Raw genomic sequence first — 18,722 nt, 5'->3', positions numbered from 1 at the left:
TAAAAAAAAACATTAATGACCTTCATATGTCCTTGACACGTCCACCTAAAAAAAAGTACAATCAGTATGAGCCCTTTTTAATGCCATTCAATTCCATGTGAAACATTGTCTGCTACGCGTAATAATAAAAACGTAAATCAAGGTGGTAAAATGTGGTGACCCATCCTGTATATAATGTCCGTATTACTACATTGACCGTAACATATATACGTAAAAGTAATCAACATAGAAATACTTTAATAATAAATTATCATTAAAGATATATACGGTGCTTATGAGAAGAATTTCGTGTGTTCTTTTATGTTTTGTCATTAAAAGAAAGAAAAAAAATAAAATGAAAAAAGATATAACTATGAAAGGATTGAATTTTGAGGGGAAAGAAAGCAGCAAAAAAAGAACGTCGAAACAACGTGAATAAAGACAGTACTTTATTTTTATATATCTCTCCCGACAGTTCATTATTTCATGAAATGTTCGATAATAAATATATTCTTGAGGCATCGTAGTGGGTTCCACTGGTGTGCATATCCACGCGCAACCTGCTTTAAAACTTCGGCAACGATCGATCCACGATCGTTTGTACGTTTTTTTTTCTTTTTCTGATTATTCTTTTTTATAGTTTATTTTTTTATTTTGTTTTTATTTATTTTTTTTTATTTTTATTTTTATTACTATTTATTTTCTACTAACGCACGGAAAATCGCGCCCAAATTCCGTCGCTCGCAACAAACTCCTAAAAGAGAGCGGATATCAACTCGCCATTTTTACGAAAAGGTTAATCCCTTCGTTTAGGAAAAGTATGTTTCGATCCATCGATCTTCGTTTGATAATCTTCTTTACTCTCAGCTGTTCTTTACACACGGCTATTTCTAAAATAGTTTCCAAAAATTTATAACCGTATTCTATGTCCCGATAGAACAAACAAAAATATTGTATAAACTAAAATTTTTACTTAGACTTTTAATAAATACGTCTACATATCAGATAGTTATAAATTTTCACGTTTAAATTCTGACCAGGTGAAAAAATATTGAAATAAAAAAATAAAAAAGAAAGAAATTATATTAAAATATAAACCAATTGAACTTGATCAATTTCTATAATGTAAATAAATACAAATCGACAAAACAATTTATTGATAGTATTATTCTATAGAATTGAAAATAATTGCAATAGAAATGCATAGATACATCATTAATAAGTTATAAAATGTTGAAACAAATAAAATAATCGATTATTAATTATTTTAAACATTTATTATAAGATAGAAAATACGTTGAGAAATTTTCCGAAACTATTTTAAAATATCTAACCTTTATTTAATTATATATGTCGTCCAATTTTCACTCACAATCAGTTTCCTTCACTTTTTCATTCTCTCTCTCTCTCTTTCTCTCTCTCTCCCTTTCTCTCTTTTTCGCTCTCCTTTTCTTTCACACGCAGATACAAACACACGTACATGCTCCGTCACTTTTTTCATATATTTCTAAGCCAACTAGATATCATCCCAATCCCGTATTACAGCGAAACCTTCTTTCAAGTTTCTTCTTTTTTTATATCTTTGACTAAAGTAAAGAAGGAAAAGGCAATCTTGTACGAAGGAGCATAAAGTTGGGAGCGATCAGGATAAGTGATTAAATCCTCTAACGACTTTGATACCATCTCCTGTCCTTCCTTTCTTATTTTCTTTTCTTATTTTCTTTTCTTTCTTTTATTTTTTGTTCTCTTGTTATCATTAAATAGATCTACGTGTTCTCTTTTTTTCTTACACATACACACGCACACGCGCACGCAGCGAACGCACAAGCCAAAGGTACTCGAAATCGAGAAAGCAATATACGAGGCTTCTCTAATTTTTTGTTGTAACGTTTAGAATCCATTCGATTTTCTTTTTATATATATTCATTCATTTTCTTTTTTTTTTTAAATTATAAAAAACAATAAGTTTCATGCTAATTGAAAACGATATTATTTACGATATTTGTCTTTTAGAAAACAAAACAAATCATCCTTGCACAGGTTCAAGATAATAGCCTAATTGATAAATTCTTAATGTTTTATATGATCGATATTTAATGATAAGTCTGTTAAACGTTTATAGAAGGAGAAAAGGTAAGTACAGAGATAGAAAGAAAAAAAACAGTAAGTACTTTACGGCGCCTTTCATTTTATAATCGCCACGTTCTATACTCAATGAATCATCCTCTCGACGTTAAGAGGCAATTAATTGAAGTGAAACGATTTAATAGATTGTTCCTCTTCAAAGAACGATTTCCTTTCAAGTAAAAAGAAATCCTAATTGTCATATACTTTCCATCAAATCGTTTAACGAGCTCGCTATTCATTTAAATATTCTATACGAACCTTTTGCTTCTATTTAACTCTTTTATATTGGTAATAAAAATTGACTAATTTTGTCCTTAAACATGATGTTAAAATGATCTATTCTTAAAACTCGCGTTTAATTATAAGATTTGATAACATCACCATGCAAACCCGCGTGAATTGATAAAGACAAAGCTTGTATATAGTATAATTAAAGTAGAATAGTTTGGATCGATCGATTTTAATCGTTATCACAAGTAGCTACAGTTAATTATTTGATGTGCGTGGGATACTATCGTAACATACTTGTTTGATTGCCATCCTGATCTTCCAACAGGATATTCGCATTTTCGTAATTAACTAGAAACTTTCTAAAGATAGACTAACAAATACCTACACATATTCTATTTCAATAGTTAACAAGATCTGAAACATTTTGTAATATATACGATGAATTCTATTTTTGTATTAAAGAAAATAATCGACTTGAATTTTAAAACGATTATCAATATGATTTGTGTGATATTAATTTTATTCCATTAAAAAATCAATGAAATGAAAATACTAATTGGATTGGAAAAAACGTATCATAAATATTAAGTGTGACATAACGTAAGAAATTACCTAAGTTAGAAGATTTTGATTAAATAAAAACTATCGATAAAATATTTAATCGATAACTTCTATGCATTATCCCATAATGCCTTATCGAAAAATTATCCTTTATAGTGCTATAATATACCTTCTATCTTGATGATTATATGCTTTTAACGGAGCATCGATTTTTTTTTTATTTGTCTTTTTAGATACGATCAAAGAATGTTATTTTAAATGTATCAGTACTACTTTAATGCTATAAAATAATTACCATTTATAAGTAGAAAAAATAATGTAAAGAAGTAAGAACGTACAGTAAATGATCATTTTCTATATAGAAGAATACCTATATTTGTCTTTGTCTTTTCTACTTTTTCTTTGTCTCTTAATTTTGTTTTTTATTCTCTTCATCTTTTTTTTCCAGAATGAAATAATTCTCGAGAGATGATTTTCTTCGAGCCACGAAGAAGCACAAAGGAGTACTAGAGAATAATCTTATTTACATAAATAAATCTCTCTCGTTTCGTTAGAATTTAATTATCGTCAAGTTTTATGTACATATCTATAATATTAAGTGTAGCAATTAATACAATGCCTTTTAAAAAAAACTTTAATATTTATGTGTTTTATAAATCAATCATATGTCTGTTATTCTTCGAAATAATCTTCATGATTTTCAATGACTTTGGTCCATTTCTCAAACAACTACTGAATTTCCTTCTACGGAAAAAATATGACGATTTTGATGCAATGAATTTAATATTAAGACACCAAATTAATTGCAACACCTAAAATATTTAGAGAGAGAGAGAGTTATTTGTAAAAATAGAACATTTAAGAAATATAGGTACACGATCGAGATTTCGAAAGGTGAGAAACGACGACGACGACGATAAAACGAAGTCACTACGATACACAGGCTTGTTGAATTTTTCAATAAGACTATTAACGATAAATCGATTTAATCGCTTTCGCATCTTCCTCGTCGTCTCGAGGGAAGTTTAAGTGAGGGACTGCCAGAAGGTGAAAGGTACCTATGATGATAAATAATACAAGGTTCTATTTATTTATCTTTCTTTCTGTTTTTTTTTTGTATAAGGCGGGATAGAAGTTAGACAACGCCTTTGATTAAAAACACTTTTGCCTCTTTACTTTACGTCTAATGAGTAGTTTTTTTTCAATTTCTTTTTCTTTTTAGTATTTTTTCTTTTTCTTATAGCATAATTACTCTCGATCGTTAAAGATATTGTTGTTTTTTAACTTATCATCTTTTACTATCAGTTTTCCACGATTATCATTTTAATTCGATTAAGAATAACATTATTATTGCCCAAAAATCTTGATATTCGGAATACGATCCTAGAAATTCAATAGGAAAGATAAGTCTTAAAATATTATTACGTTTTATATAAATTTTGAATTAACGTCGTAACATAAATATAATGCTAATAATATTTCCTAAATGTTTTTTTACAGAAGGAAGAAATAGAATTTCTTATCTCTGAAGAGAAAAATATTAAATTTATTCGGTTCGGTCAACGAAAGTTTCCTTCGAACAAAGAAAACCACGTGAGGGATTCGGCAATTCCCGAAAGAAGTACGATTTATTTTCTAGGTATCGAATAATCGACCGTTCCCGCAACGATTCTGCGCCTTTCTACGAACGAATTGTTCCGTTTCACCCTTTTAAACATATTTGGCATATCTCTCAAAGCGAATTCAGCCGTGGTATATCGAGAAAGACTACGACAACACAATTGATTGTACTATTTCACTGCCTTTTTTTTTTTTTTTTAATTCCAAACAGATAATAAAAATACAAGTGTACTCGTATAATAAACGCTTTACGAGACACGAATCATTCTTAAAACGTATTCAATTGATATTATCATAAAATTGTCCATTATGAAATCTTTTGACGTTTTCATTTAGTTAAAATATGAACTCTCCTTAATATTCTCATATGAATGTTTTAAATACTTCTATTAAATATAACAACATCAAAAGAATGATACGCTTATTTTGATCATAAAATTTTAAAACAATAAGCTTTTGAAAAATTTTCAAAGCGTTCGAAATTGCAACGATCGAGAAATATAAAAGGGTTTTATCTAAAGAATATAGAATTTGTTTTATGGATTAGTTCGTTCGCATAGAAAAGCAAAGAACTTTAGCGATAAATATTATTTCGAATTATTCGAAACAAAACAAAATACAAATTTTATGTATGAATTTTTGACGCCCATCGTATTTCTTTTCGAGCGAATTATAAATCTCATGGATCGTCTGTCAACGCGTGCACGTGCGTTTGTCTCCACGTAAGTAAAACATACATTAAAATTAGTTTATTCTTATGTAATAATAATAATAGTAATAATAATAATAATAATAATATAATCGTTAAATAAACGTAAAAAGTTTAACATCGAACTATCGGTGTGCAAGGAACATACAGCTCTCGACAAATAGCAAATTTTGTATTTTGCTATAATTCGCGGATGTAGAAGTTCATGGACGGCAAGTGTCCTACTTATAAAATCATTATACTCATTTTTTAATATTCTTTTTCTTTATATCTTAAGCAGCGAACAATTATACGAAAAGGACGAGTTTAAGTTCATTTTGAATTTCGGGATAAACTATATTTCGAATGTAAACAAAACTTTATCGATCTTATAACTAAAATATTTGATTTTCTATTTGAAATATACATGTGCCTGTTATACGCTATACAAATAAGTGTGTACAAGCATGTGTGTATGTGTGTATGTGGGACGCAGTTTGAACAAGATAAATCGGCGGATCTAATCTCTTTCCTTATCTTTTTTTTCTATGTTTGTGCATGCGTGCGATATTTATACATAATCGACAATAAACAGAATAAATCATTTACTTTTGCGTGGTTAAATTAATAATTAATTTTATCTTACTTTCCATTTGAAATTCATCTCATTCGCGAACTCACTTATTGTTAAACAAAATACAATGGAATTATCTTCTTACCCTCTTCCATTTTCCTGAATAAAATATCATAAAAGAATCCCCTCCTCCCCCCTTTAAAAGTTTTCTAGGACTTGACCCTGACAAAAGTTTAGAACGGACAAAGTAAAACGAAAAGATTATTATTACGTATGTAAACATGTACTTGTTTAAATATGTATATAGATGTATGTATGTATGTAGGTATGGATGTGTGTGTATGAATGCAGGTTTATGTACGACGAGAGACGGGCGTCGTGTATTTTGTCTATTAAACCCCCTTATTTAAAGTTATAACGTCGCTTCGGAAAAATTGGCAGTACGGTAGTGAATTGAAAGACTCATTATTATATTTTCTTTCTCATTTTAGTTTTGTCTTCTTCTTTCATCTTCTTTTCTTCTCTTTCTTCCCTTATCTTCCTATTGAAACATGACTGCTCATCGCTTTGTTTTATTATTATTATTATTATTATTTGTATTAATATTAATTATTATTATTATTATTATATTTATTATTATTATTATTATTATTATTATTATTATTATTATTATTATTATTATTATTATTATTATTTTCATCTTCCTATCATACTTGCTCGGATTACTTATAATTATTAATTAATTATTTTACAAATCAATAACGTACTCTCTCTCTCTCTCTCTCTCTCTCTTTCTTTCTCTCTTTCTATTTCTCTCTTCATACTAGGATGGTTTGTTTTAAGCGCAAAGTACAAAACGTGATCAATCGAATACTCTCTGTCGATCTCTCTAATCAAATGTATCAACATGAGATAGATAATGAAAATAATATTAGATTTTACACACGTTAGATATACGCGTAAAACGCGTTAAATCAAATAAAATAAAACAAAATAATTTAAATCAAAATAAAAATTTGAGCAATTAATATCTAATCGATGAAATATTATACAGCACGTGTTAAATACGCGATGATTGTACGATATCAGATTTATTTCAGACGATATTATTCTTTACTAGTAATAAAAAAGTCCAATAAAATAAAGGATGATCGATTAATTGTTCATTTTTATTGACCTCAATCAGAGATACGAACAAGGCTTGATAAATTTTTTGCAAATTTGGCACACGAGAAAGAAGAGCAAAAGAAGTTCTCTGCAGTCCCTGCTGTTTCTTAATCGCCATATTTTAAATAATAGATTAGGAGGAAGGATGAAAGAAGTTAAAACGTCACGTTGTGCATTATGTGCTACATTCATGCCTCATAGTGAATGAGATTAATTATATTTTAATCGCTAATCCTGAAATTTTTCTTGCGACGGATACCTTCCTTAACTAACTTTCAATTTTTCATTTCTCTCTGTCTCTCTCTCTCTCTCTCTCTCTATTTCTTTATCTCCTCGATTCTATTTTTAAACTTTTCATGTATACTTCTTCTTCTTTATTTTCTTTTTTTCTTTAATACTACCTTGTACAGTGGATCTAATTGCGACTTAAAACGACAAAAGACCATTTTTTTTCACGACACACAAGTTTATACTCTTTTTTTTTGCTCTATCTTTCTTTTTCTTCCTATTTTTCTCTTTTATTAGTATACACATACAAAGTATATATTCGTTCGACAACACAGACTCTCATTTTCACTCAATCTCACACACTCTCTCTCTCTCTCTCTCTTTCTCTCTCTCTCTCTCTTTCTCTCTCTCTTTCTCTCTCTCTCTCTCTCTTTCTCTCTCTCTCTTTCTCTCTCTCTCTCTTTCTCTCTCTCTCTCTTTCTCTCTCTCTCTCTCTCTCTCTCTTTCTCTTATTCTCGTAAAACCTTGAACACATTCAAACCATCACACATACTAGTAGTTTGAAAACGATTTAGAATTTATTTTATTGCGCGACATGGGCTGCAAGTGTGTGTGAGCGTGAATTTGCTCGTATGTGTATAATCTCTTTTCCTTTGCTTTTCACTTATAATAATATTTATAATGTTTATAATTTAATATGTATAATATATATATATGTGTGTGTGTGTGTGTGTGTGTGTATATATATATGTTATTTTCTCTCTCTCTCTTTCTTTCTCTCCCTTTCTCTCTCGATTTTTTCTTCTTCTTTGACTTGAAGTTTGATCGTTACAGGTAATTACAAAGTTAATTACATTCAAATAAGTGCTTTTTTTTAAGAACTTCGACGAAATATTTACAACCTTGCATTTATGTCATGTAATATCCTGATTACACGAATAATCGATATTATTATTTTTTCAACGAGCTTATATTTGTTTTTCTCTCGATCTTCGTTTTATTATCCGTATATTTTTTTAACGCGCTTGTATCGATCGATCGTTACTCGAGATTTCGTTCACCCATAACTTTATAAATTCTCATAGGAAGAATTCTCGTTTTTTTTACAATTATCTATTTTTTTTTTTTTGTTATTCCAACAAATATCATACTTGTATAATGCTCGATCGAAAAATATCGATCGTAGAGAATCAGAAAGAGAAAGGACATTTAAGCGTAATTTCTCACATTGCATCCATTTAATAGTTATTTTACTTATTCTCACTGTATTTCTTTCTCTCTCTCTCTCTCTCTCCCATTTTTTTTCTTTCTCAAATTTTTCATTGATTCCCTTATAATATATATTTATATTATATTACACCAATCTACAAAGAGAATAAATGAAAAATTTACTCACAATAGGTTATTATCATTATTTATGGAACAACTTAAACGTGAGTAGAAGGAATGTTTCGTAAAAATCGTGTTAATTCGTCTTGTTTAATTTAAGCTTTCGTATTATATTTTTTATTGCGAAAAGATTATATTAAACGGAATATCTAGTATCTGTCTACCTAAAAAGGCATCTCAACGATCGATCATACAGCGAAATAACGACGAGAGAGGGGACGTTCTTCAAATCGACGCCCAACAATTTTTTTTATAATTTTAATATTTTATTTTGTCTAAAATATCTTCACGATCGGGCACAACCGAACGCGGAACTTTGAAAGAACGAGGGTATTATCTTAATTTTTACTCTTAATCGAATACAAATGTAGGTGGGTCCCTGTCTCTCTCTCTCTCTCTCTCTCTCTCTTCCTATCACACACACGCATACACACACATTCTTTCATACTCTCTCTTTCTCTCTTCCTTTCTCTTTCACAATATCTTTCTCATTCGATCTTCATTTTATTTTATTTTTATTATTATTTGCCTTATTCTTATTATTTTTGTTATTATTATTATTATTATTATTATTATTATTATTATTATTTTGTTATTATCTATACTATTTTTACACATGGACAATAATTTCTCTTTCATTCTCTATTTCGCTCCGCTTTTGGACATTGCGGTTGGCATGGATAAAAATTGAAAATGAAACTTATAGTTATTTCGTAATATCGACAATACCAGGCAGACACGAGACCCTTTTCACAAAATCGCAATTTATAATCGCAAATAATAATTTCTCGATGTCCGAGATGAAACAAAATATTATTTTGAGTAAAATCGCAAACTATAATTATCATAGATTTAAAGTTATTCGGGAACTACGTCGATTCGTTAAAGAAACTACTAATAGTCCATTAATTTCAAGCATGTTTTATCTCTAAAGATTTTCTATATTAAATATAGATAGATAAGTAGGTAGGTAGGTAAGTAGGAAGGTAGGTAGGTATGTAGGTAAATAACGTAGAATTATAACTACGATGAAGACGACCAAGTGTCTTCAAAACTTATCGAATATGTACATAGGTATGTCTGTATGTAAATATGTATGTAATTTGCATACACTTTTAACGATATCTTAAAAAACAATTGATAATTATGAAAAATTTCTTATTTTAATATCTTATTATTACGTAGTAATAAGTATTGGTAATTATACATGCATCAGAAGAGAAAACGAATAATTCATTAAAAAACTGTGAAAAATTTTCATTTAAAGAAACGACGAAGTTCGACCCGAAGCCCGATCGTTTAATTAACAAAAATGAATTATATAAATTTATTAACATAAGTGTCAATTCGCATACGAATTATTCATGGGATATTTGTGGGATCTCACTTGTTAATATTATCGAATATACAATCTATAAATTTTGTTAAAATATGAAAAATAACTATGCGACTCGGAGTAAGGCATATTATGGTGCCATTTTCTTATTTTGTAACTTGTCTATCTTTTTTTAATCGTGACATCTTCGCATTTTTTTTAAAAACTGCATTTCATTCTGTTTTTTCTTTTCTTTACTTTCCTTTTCCTTCTACATCTCTCTTCACGCAAGATAAACAAATTACATAAATGCACGCAAACAACATCATAATATATCGAACGGCGATGAATGTCGATATAATTAACATCGATAAAACGAATCCTGAATAATGATTTAAACTCATCGTAGAAATTCGATTCGTTCGAATTCGTTCATCATTCTTGGAAATTTTCTAGAAATCCTTCACGAGCGACCTTGTGGATCTTGAGTATTAATCTATTATCGTTATAGTTGAATGAAATATATGAATTTTTAAGGTCATTATTGAAATATTTTGGACGTTTGATTTCCCTATTAAGATCCATTATACAAAATCGATTTTTGTCTCTCTTTTTTAGTCATCGAAATCGAAAATATATATATATATATATATATATATATATATATATATATATATATATATATATATATATATATGTGTGTGTGTGTATGTGTGTATGTGTTAAGAATTAAAATTAACAGAGCGTAGTAGTAGTCTCATCTACGAAATCTGGATTTGAAATTTATTCGATCTTGGATCGTAGTTAATTCGGATCTATTTCATTCTCCATAATCTTTAATTTCCTCGAATCTTCTCTTTCTCGATCTGATGATGAATCTTGATATACTTCTCTGAGAATATTCTTGGGTTTTTTTTTTATAAATAATCTCTTTTTTAAAGATTATTTCTTCCTCGTAGTAGTAAATCATTTCGGAACTTCTATCTCGTCGACTCGTATCAGAGTTTTTTTCCTTTACTGCAATATACCCATAATAGATTGTATCGTTTTAAATCAATTTTAGTTTTCTATAGTCGAATTAAATGAAAAATAACTTGTTCTTGAATAAATTCGATCGCATTTTAAGATTGTATAAGTGTTACATATTTCAATGATGAGATCGAGATGCTTACAGAGATAGAAATCTCCATTATATCTTCACTCTATAGAGATAAATTTAATAAAACGAAGAGATATGAATGGATTTTAAATGTCACAATCCAAATTGAATATCCACGTGGATAAAGTGTCGAAGAAAGATTTGAACGTGCAGATGTTTGAACTAACCTTAAACCCAACTAATTTGAATATTTATATGATAAGAACTTAATCGAAATGCTTAAACTGAAAAAAAGTATAAGATAATAATATGACAAATTCATTTAAAATTAGTCTGTCTATTTAAATTACTCCGATTATCAAATATATTATGTAATATATAAATGATAACTAAAAAAACAAACGAGAGCTTGTATCTTTGAAATGGAATAGTTTGTAACAATTAACTAATGTTATAATTAATTTGTTGAAACATTCGATGAATTGGAAACAATTATAAATTGAATAATTTTAAATACAATGTCAAACGAAGAAACGAATAATTAATTTGTTCGTTGGAATAAATTATTTAATAATGTAAATTATATATATATATATAGTATATACGTAGAAAATGATGTTGCTACGAGGACGCATTTAAAACGTGTCAACGTCAGTAATCGTATTAATAGAATTACAGGAATATGGTAAAATTTCTATGACTCTGGCCAGCCGCAAAATGTAAACCTCCATGTAACATGATCGATACACATCTAATTAGAATAACATCAGCTTCATTGTGTCACTAATAGATATTTCATTACTTAAACTGCTTTGGGTCGAAAGAGCTCGATCGGATTAGTGAAAATAACATGGGATGATATTTGAAAATTTATCGAAAAACAAATTTTTTTCACGGAAAATACTGTCACAAAAATAACAATTGTTCATTCTTTAATATTCTTTCGAAAGTCAAACTAGCGCATTTTATTATCTAATATGAAAAATGCGCTCTAATGCGAAAGTTTATCTTGTTCAAGGTATGTTGTATTGTTTGTTATACTATGAGGTATGTCTCATAGTAAGCTTAAAATCCTACTATTTCTCTCTCTCTTTCTATCTCTTTGTATTCTTAAAAAATTCTAGCAGAATCCGATGCAGTTATTAACGAGTCTTATGCGAGTTCTCGAAATAATAGTCAGTAGTTTTTAAAAGTTATTCGTAACAAGCCCGCCAATCATGAACAGTCGAGAACTCGGTCATCTATTGTCGCAGCTTTTTTTAAGCCCCAACCAAATTTCCAAAAGTCAAACGAGAGTAAAGGATTAAAAGAGAAAAAAGGATTTCAATGTTACTTTTTAAAGTCAGCCTTCTAGAACGTCTGGCAAAAAATAAAAAACAAAATATTAAACTGCCGAGTATCTATCTACATGGAAGATATATAATAATTTTTCGAAGTATAAAAATATTTCTTCACGACATACTACGAAAAAATTCTTAAATTACAATGGGAAATGGGAATATCTCGTCTTTAAGTTGCATTCAAATCTCACTTCTTTGCCTTTATCTGATTGCGTATATGCGCGGTGTACTAGAAAGGAATTTTAATGTACATGAAAAAGTTACAACGAAATTGTATAATATTTTATTTCTACAAAATGAATCATATAACTTTATTCTCATCGTTTCGTTAAATATTTTACGAATATTTTACTCTGACAATGCAAAATGTAAGATATTTTCTAAACCGTTCACAACATTTTTGGTAATTGGATATTAGAGAGCCTTTAAGGGTTCATTCGGGTTTATCATTTTCAAACCATTTGCGGTTGTGTAAGTGGAAATGTCTCTGCATGAATATAGCTGCAAAAAACAAAAGGTTAATGTTGACCAATTACTTGAAAGATGTTTAGGTAACCACACTCAAAATAATAATGAGTGCTTCAACAAATGCGTTTGGGCTATGGTGCCTAAACACTTATTTAATGGTAAAAAAAATTGTTCAAATAGCTTGTAAATTGGCAGCTTGTATATTCAACGAAGGTTTTGATCCAATACTAAAAATAATGCACGTTTTGGGGATAAAACTTGGCCCTATCGCAGTCAATTACTCTAGTAACCGCGACAACACGCGTGTGCGCTCAGCCAATCGTTTGAGCGGAGAATCTTCAAAAGAGGCCAGGACACAACGAAAAAAGACTAGAGTGGATTAAAATGAGTATTTTGAAGAAGCAGAAGGCATATTATATGGTGCAGGCATCGCAGAATAAGGTAAAGTCAGACTTTTTAAAAATTTGTTAAAAGAAATTTTAAACGCGTTTTTCTCGAAACAACGTTTTTTCGGTTGGCGGGCATGATATCTCCAAAACTACTCAACCGATCCTTATGAAATTTAAACCACATACTCTAAACATGAATAGCTATCTCGCATGCTATAACCAAGTCAAAATATTAATTTTTACTATTTTTTTTTTTACAAAAAAGTGCGAAAAAAATCGTTGATTTTTTTATTTTTCGAAAAATGGCCGTCATTTTGTTTTGTTTTCATAAAAATTAATAGTTTTAGCATACCCGATAGCCATTGTCATACTGAATTTAAAACCATTTAATTTTTTTGTTTTAGATCACCCGTTCTCAAATTTCGATGCCCGCCAACAGCATACCTACTTTTGAAGGGTTCACGTTTGTCAGCCATTTTGAATGTCAAAAAATGTTAAAAACAATAAAAAAAAATTTGTTTCTAGTACTTCTAGAGTGTATTTATCATACCCAACAACTTTCATATGTATATGTATTCAACAAAGCCTAAAAAAAAAATCGTGAAAATAGCCTTTTTTTCAGCGTATAAACCAGAATGAATCCTTAAATATAGCTGATTTCAAAAGAATCCGGATCCCTATTGATGTGTATTTGTAGAGCGGAAAAACTATAAAACCCTTGCCGAGTTTATTAGGAATATACCTCGTCTTTACTTGTGCTAGGAATGTTTGTGATGTGAAATGACGTAGGATCATTAAAGGACGGGCTAAAAAAAATATCGAGAAGTGATATTGTGAAACACTTTAAGAAAACAATGTATTATGAAGAGTCTTAATAGCAACATAGAACAATCATAACAGCAGCCAAACATCAAGTACTGCCTTATAAATAATATTGACGATTATACTGAAAATATATTATTGTTATCATTTATTACAATAATGCCTTTTACAGCTTCTATAACTTCCATTAGAGGATAAATATATTGGAAATTGAAAATATATTGAAAATAATCAGTCATTGAAAATTGAAGATTGTAATAGAAACCTCCCTTATAATTGATCAGAACTGGGATTAAAACACATTATAAAAAAATAATTGTTTAATTTAAAGCATAAACTCGCTAGATGTCATTCATACTTCTCTTTTTCATCCCTCAAGCAAATCCAAATAAGATCAATAGATTCACTGAATTTAAATTATGTGTGATGGTAAATCCATCGATTCGAGAACGCTGCTTATCTATATTGCAATTTCACGCTTGGACGCATTCAAATTTGCCAATCTCACGGAAAATGCATTAAATTGATAAACATTTGAGCCTTGTAAGCCAGAATGTGCGAACGAAGAACATAATGTGGAGTAGGTACTTATGAAAAAAAAAAGTTTTTATGCAAATTTACCGAATACTATAGTTAAAATCGCGATCAATTTTTAGATAAAATATTATCTCCATTTATAAAACTACCGTATCGTCGAATTATCCAATAATTTCTGTCAATTATGTGTATATAAGTAAGATCCACGTAATATATAATATACGTACCATTATTATCTAAATCCAATTTATTTTCATTTAATAAAAAGCTTGTCAATTTTGAATATAAGAGTAATTTTATTATTTTAACGAATTTTTATAGACAAAAATTATATAACAAACTAATTTCTGGAGTTCCATATAAATTGAAAATTGAAAAACATTATCGACAAAAGAAACAATATTATATAAAAGTGTCAATCAAATGAGTCAAATTTACATAGAAAATAAAAAGGGAATCAAAATATTTGTGAAATCGAAATTCAAAAAATAGAAGGGCCTAATAAAACAGCATAGAAGAAAGATGAAATCTGAACAGCGAGTCAGTCGCAAAACACGCATGAAACCCGCCAATTGATCAGTTAAAATTGGATAAGGGAATACAATTTAGAAACTTAACAAAAAATAAAAGAGAGGAAAAAATAAAGAGCAGATATCGGAAAAGGATGGACTTCGCCTATTCGTAAGACTATCAGATTTTTCGGAAGTTGAACAAAGAAAAGTCTAAGAAGTAAACTAGGCTTTGCTATGGCATGTGTTCTAGAGAAAAGTCGGCCAACTTGCTTAATGTTGAAGAAGATTCACGAAAGAGAAATAAAAAGAGAAATAGAAGGGAAGGAAACAACGCTGACGATTGTCATGCAAAAGAAGAAACCAGTAAAACGAGAATGATGGTACAGTTACGGAAAATGGAGGATGAAAGAAACGAAAGAGAGAGAGAGAGAGAGAGAAAGGCTAAACTGGTTTGTAGGAAAAGGGCTAGAAAGAGATAGATAGACGTACCAAAAGTAGGAAAAAAGAAGGAGAAAAGCTTGAAAGTATCTCGAGAATAAGTGAGGCGTCCGTGAAAGTGGTGCTGATGGCGCATACGCGTCTCTTTTTTTCTATGCGGGAGTGAGTTTCTATATTCCGTCACATACACTAACAGAAACACACACACACATTTATACAGAAACGATGGTAGATACCTTGGTGAAACTGGCTAAAGCAGCAGAATGAGCGATAGAAATAACACACTCGACTCGGTTGCTTGCACCCCAGGAAACTAGAGAGGAGAGTAACACCGTTGAGAGTGGAGAACTTTGATCGATATCTCTGCGAGATTATACCTCGAGGCTCTCTCAGAGTTACTTCGAGAGAGAGATAGTTAGTTGGTATTGTATGGTCGATGACCAGATAACGAAGCTCGTTCCCATCGTTTGTGAATGATCCATTTCTACCATTCAATGTCATTTTCGTATCTATTCAAAACACGATAAATATCTGAATCAATATTTATTTCGAGATTAGTCGTAATAATGAAGAATTAATCTATAGGTAATCGTTTGAAAAATATTATAAATCATTCTCCTGATTTTATTGAAACATTGTCATTCGAATTATCGATCGAACGATGACGATTCTATCCGGAAAGGGGACTGTGAGATAAGCCAATAGGAACGTATTCATTCCACGCCAGGTATTTCGGCGGTTTACCTCAGTGTAAATTTACCTTCGACCTCGTTTCGGAGGATCAAGTTCCTTTCTCAAACTGGCATCATCCTCTAGTCGAGCATCTAAAGCTCTCAGGATCGAAATTCGAGTAACGAGCTTTGGTGTACGATTACCGGTTGATTCATCATCCATTTGCTGGCTGATCTGCCTCGATACCAAACTCGATACTATCGACCGATACATATTTTGCGAAGAATCAACTCAACGTACTCTTCATTATGTTCAAACAAAACGGCAAGACTGTATTAGAAACGTTGACTGATAAAACGAATACTACGTTCAAAGAAATTTAGGAGAATAAACGAATATTAAATATGAAGTTTCGTAGATTTTCTAGGATTTTGATAATTATAAAAAAAGATTATTTTCATTTTTATAAGAAACATTAAATGTAACAAGTTTAAACAATGAGTTACTGTCTTTTTCAAATTATTAGGATCAAAAGGTCATATTTCACGCTCGAATGACGAATATCCGATATTAATTAGCGTATAATCAAGTTTTATTATAGCTCTCGTCCTTTTAACTAAAAGTAAGCATCTCGATCTTAAAGCGTAATCCAATAATCGCGAGGAGAACTGAAGGGGTAGCTCGTATAATTATCGCTCGACCGTGACGAGTTGGATACGACAAAAAGTCGTTGCGTTTTACCCTTTCACAGACTATAAGACATTATACACTCGTAGGCTAGTACAGTTGATAGGTTGTCGCTTGAAAGAAACAACAAAGCTTCATTATTATTAATAAAATAATAGCTATCGAATAATTTCATTTAGAAATCTTTGACGCGTGATTTAACGTTAGGTATTTTTTGTTTTTAACAAATTTGAATTCATCCGAATAAAAACAATAATAAATACAAAAAAATATATATGCATATATAGATAATTCCTTTTATACAAAATATTTAAAATATGATTTTGAAATATAATTTTATTTAAATGTCATTTTTAAAAAAATTAAATATTTTAATTTAGAATAAAATATTATTTGAAAAATGTGATCATTATTAGACTAGAATTATCTTACGATTACTGGATTACTTTGATTAGTAATATCGCGAGAGAAAAAGAGTGAAATATCGAAAAAGAATGGGAAACTTATTGTATGCTGAGAAAAAAAAGCGCTAACCACCGAAAGTAGCCAAAAGATTTAGAAAGAAAACATATAAGTTTTCTCCAACGCTTGGAGATATGACAATACGATCGAATAAACTTTTCTACTGCTAGAAAGTATCTGACAAGAAAGAAGAGAAACCATTGGCTGAAGTAAGTTTGTACATTTCATGCGAACCCATTTGATACGAATCCCTAGCAAATATTTGAAACGATTCGATTAATACACAGTTTCAAATCGTTTCCAAAATAATTTGAAGTCAGAATCTCATAAAATATTTTATAACATTTTGAAAACGTTAAAAATCTTGTGGAGATCATTCTTATAAAAATTTAATAATTAATTTTTCAAAAATTATCTAGAATTTCTGATTTCGAATGATTCAACTTTACAAATTCCCAACTTTAACGGAAAATATATTTTTAATGATATAAATTGTTCTTATATTAATAATTATTCAAATTTTCAATGAAACAAATTATTATTCAGAAAAATAAATTACACTTATTACATTGTGTTTGTGAAAAAATATAAATTTTCATTAATCAACAAAAATTCGTATTTTAAACGAATTAAATTCATAAGAACAAGAAATCACTTGCGTGTTTAAACTGATGTAAAACTTTCGTCGTATAGAGTGTGGATCGTGATAAACTGTTGCAAATTGTTTCTCGATTACTAATCTATCATTAATTAAGAAAAGTATCCAAAGTGAGCAACAATACATGTGAATCACGAAAATCTATCAATAGAGATCACGAAGAAGTTTTCGACTACTTCCGGTGTGACGCGCTTTTTTATACACATTCTTCTTCTCAATGTTCCTTTTTCCTTTCTTTTTCAACGATATCTCATCCATCTTCCTTTCTAGTATTTTTTTTTTCGTTTTCTATATATTTTTTGTTCTATATATTTTGTTTAAATTTCTTTTTTAAATGATCGTGATTCAGGCTCACCGTATTCGTGGCCAGATGGCCACCGTAGTTCGTTCTCGAAGCAATCAGTAGAGAAGAACGATGAAAGTTATAGGTGATCTTATTAGTGGATATGGTGATTGTGATTGGTCTCGATCGTACTCAAGCGGTCTCCGAAAGCGGAAGCGGTGGCTGCCCACCGGAAGTAGTCATGGCAGGCGCAGTGTTGGTTGTGGTGGTGGTGGGGACCGGAAGTGGCTGTAGGGCCTGCATGTCACAGGTGTGGGAACCGCGCTTCTTTAGGTCCTGGAACAATTGGCATTTCGGATATGTTTGAATGTTCTTTCCCTTCTTCCCACTATTTTCTTTTCTTTCCCACAACTTTTTATTTCTCTCTCTCTTTCTCTCTGTCTCTTTCGCTCGCTTCTTCTCTCTCTCTCTCTCTC

The 18,722-nt window shown here is 30.0% G+C and overlaps 1 protein-coding gene across 12 annotated transcripts in view; it reads right to left on the bottom strand.

Moving 5' to 3' along the window:
- Shal (potassium voltage-gated channel protein Shal) overlaps positions 1–18,722 on the bottom strand; it is a 120,822-nt gene that overhangs the window by 4,380 nt on the left and 97,720 nt on the right. For 3 of the 12 annotated variants that reach the window (XR_016178208.1, XR_016178215.1, XR_016178214.1), the window contains 2 exons: positions 18,319–18,582; positions 412–10,896 (listed from right to left, as the gene is read on the bottom strand). The exons of 1 other annotated variant lie outside the window; for it this stretch is intronic. Coding sequence is in view for 1 of the 11 variants with exons in the window: in XM_015335197.2 (XP_015190683.1) it covers positions 18,439–18,582 (144 nt within the window). In the remaining 10 variants the exon portion in view is untranslated. Of the gene's footprint in view, positions 1–411; positions 10,897–12,091; positions 12,820–15,720; positions 15,994–16,244; positions 16,957–17,493; positions 18,583–18,722 lie in introns of those variants that run through there. 8 more of the 12 variants (XR_016178212.1, XR_016178217.1, XR_016178216.1 and 5 more) reach the window with 6 other exon arrangements.

The sequence above is a fragment of the Polistes dominula genome, unplaced genomic scaffold (genome assembly GCF_049000335.1).
Source record: "Polistes dominula isolate Pdom_NZ unplaced genomic scaffold, Pdom_raw_medaka contig_20, whole genome shotgun sequence".
Lineage (NCBI taxonomy): Eukaryota > Metazoa > Arthropoda > Insecta > Hymenoptera > Vespidae > Polistes > Polistes dominula.
The sequence above is the reverse complement of the archived record's forward strand: the minus strand, read 5'-3'. Positions and strand labels throughout refer to the sequence as shown.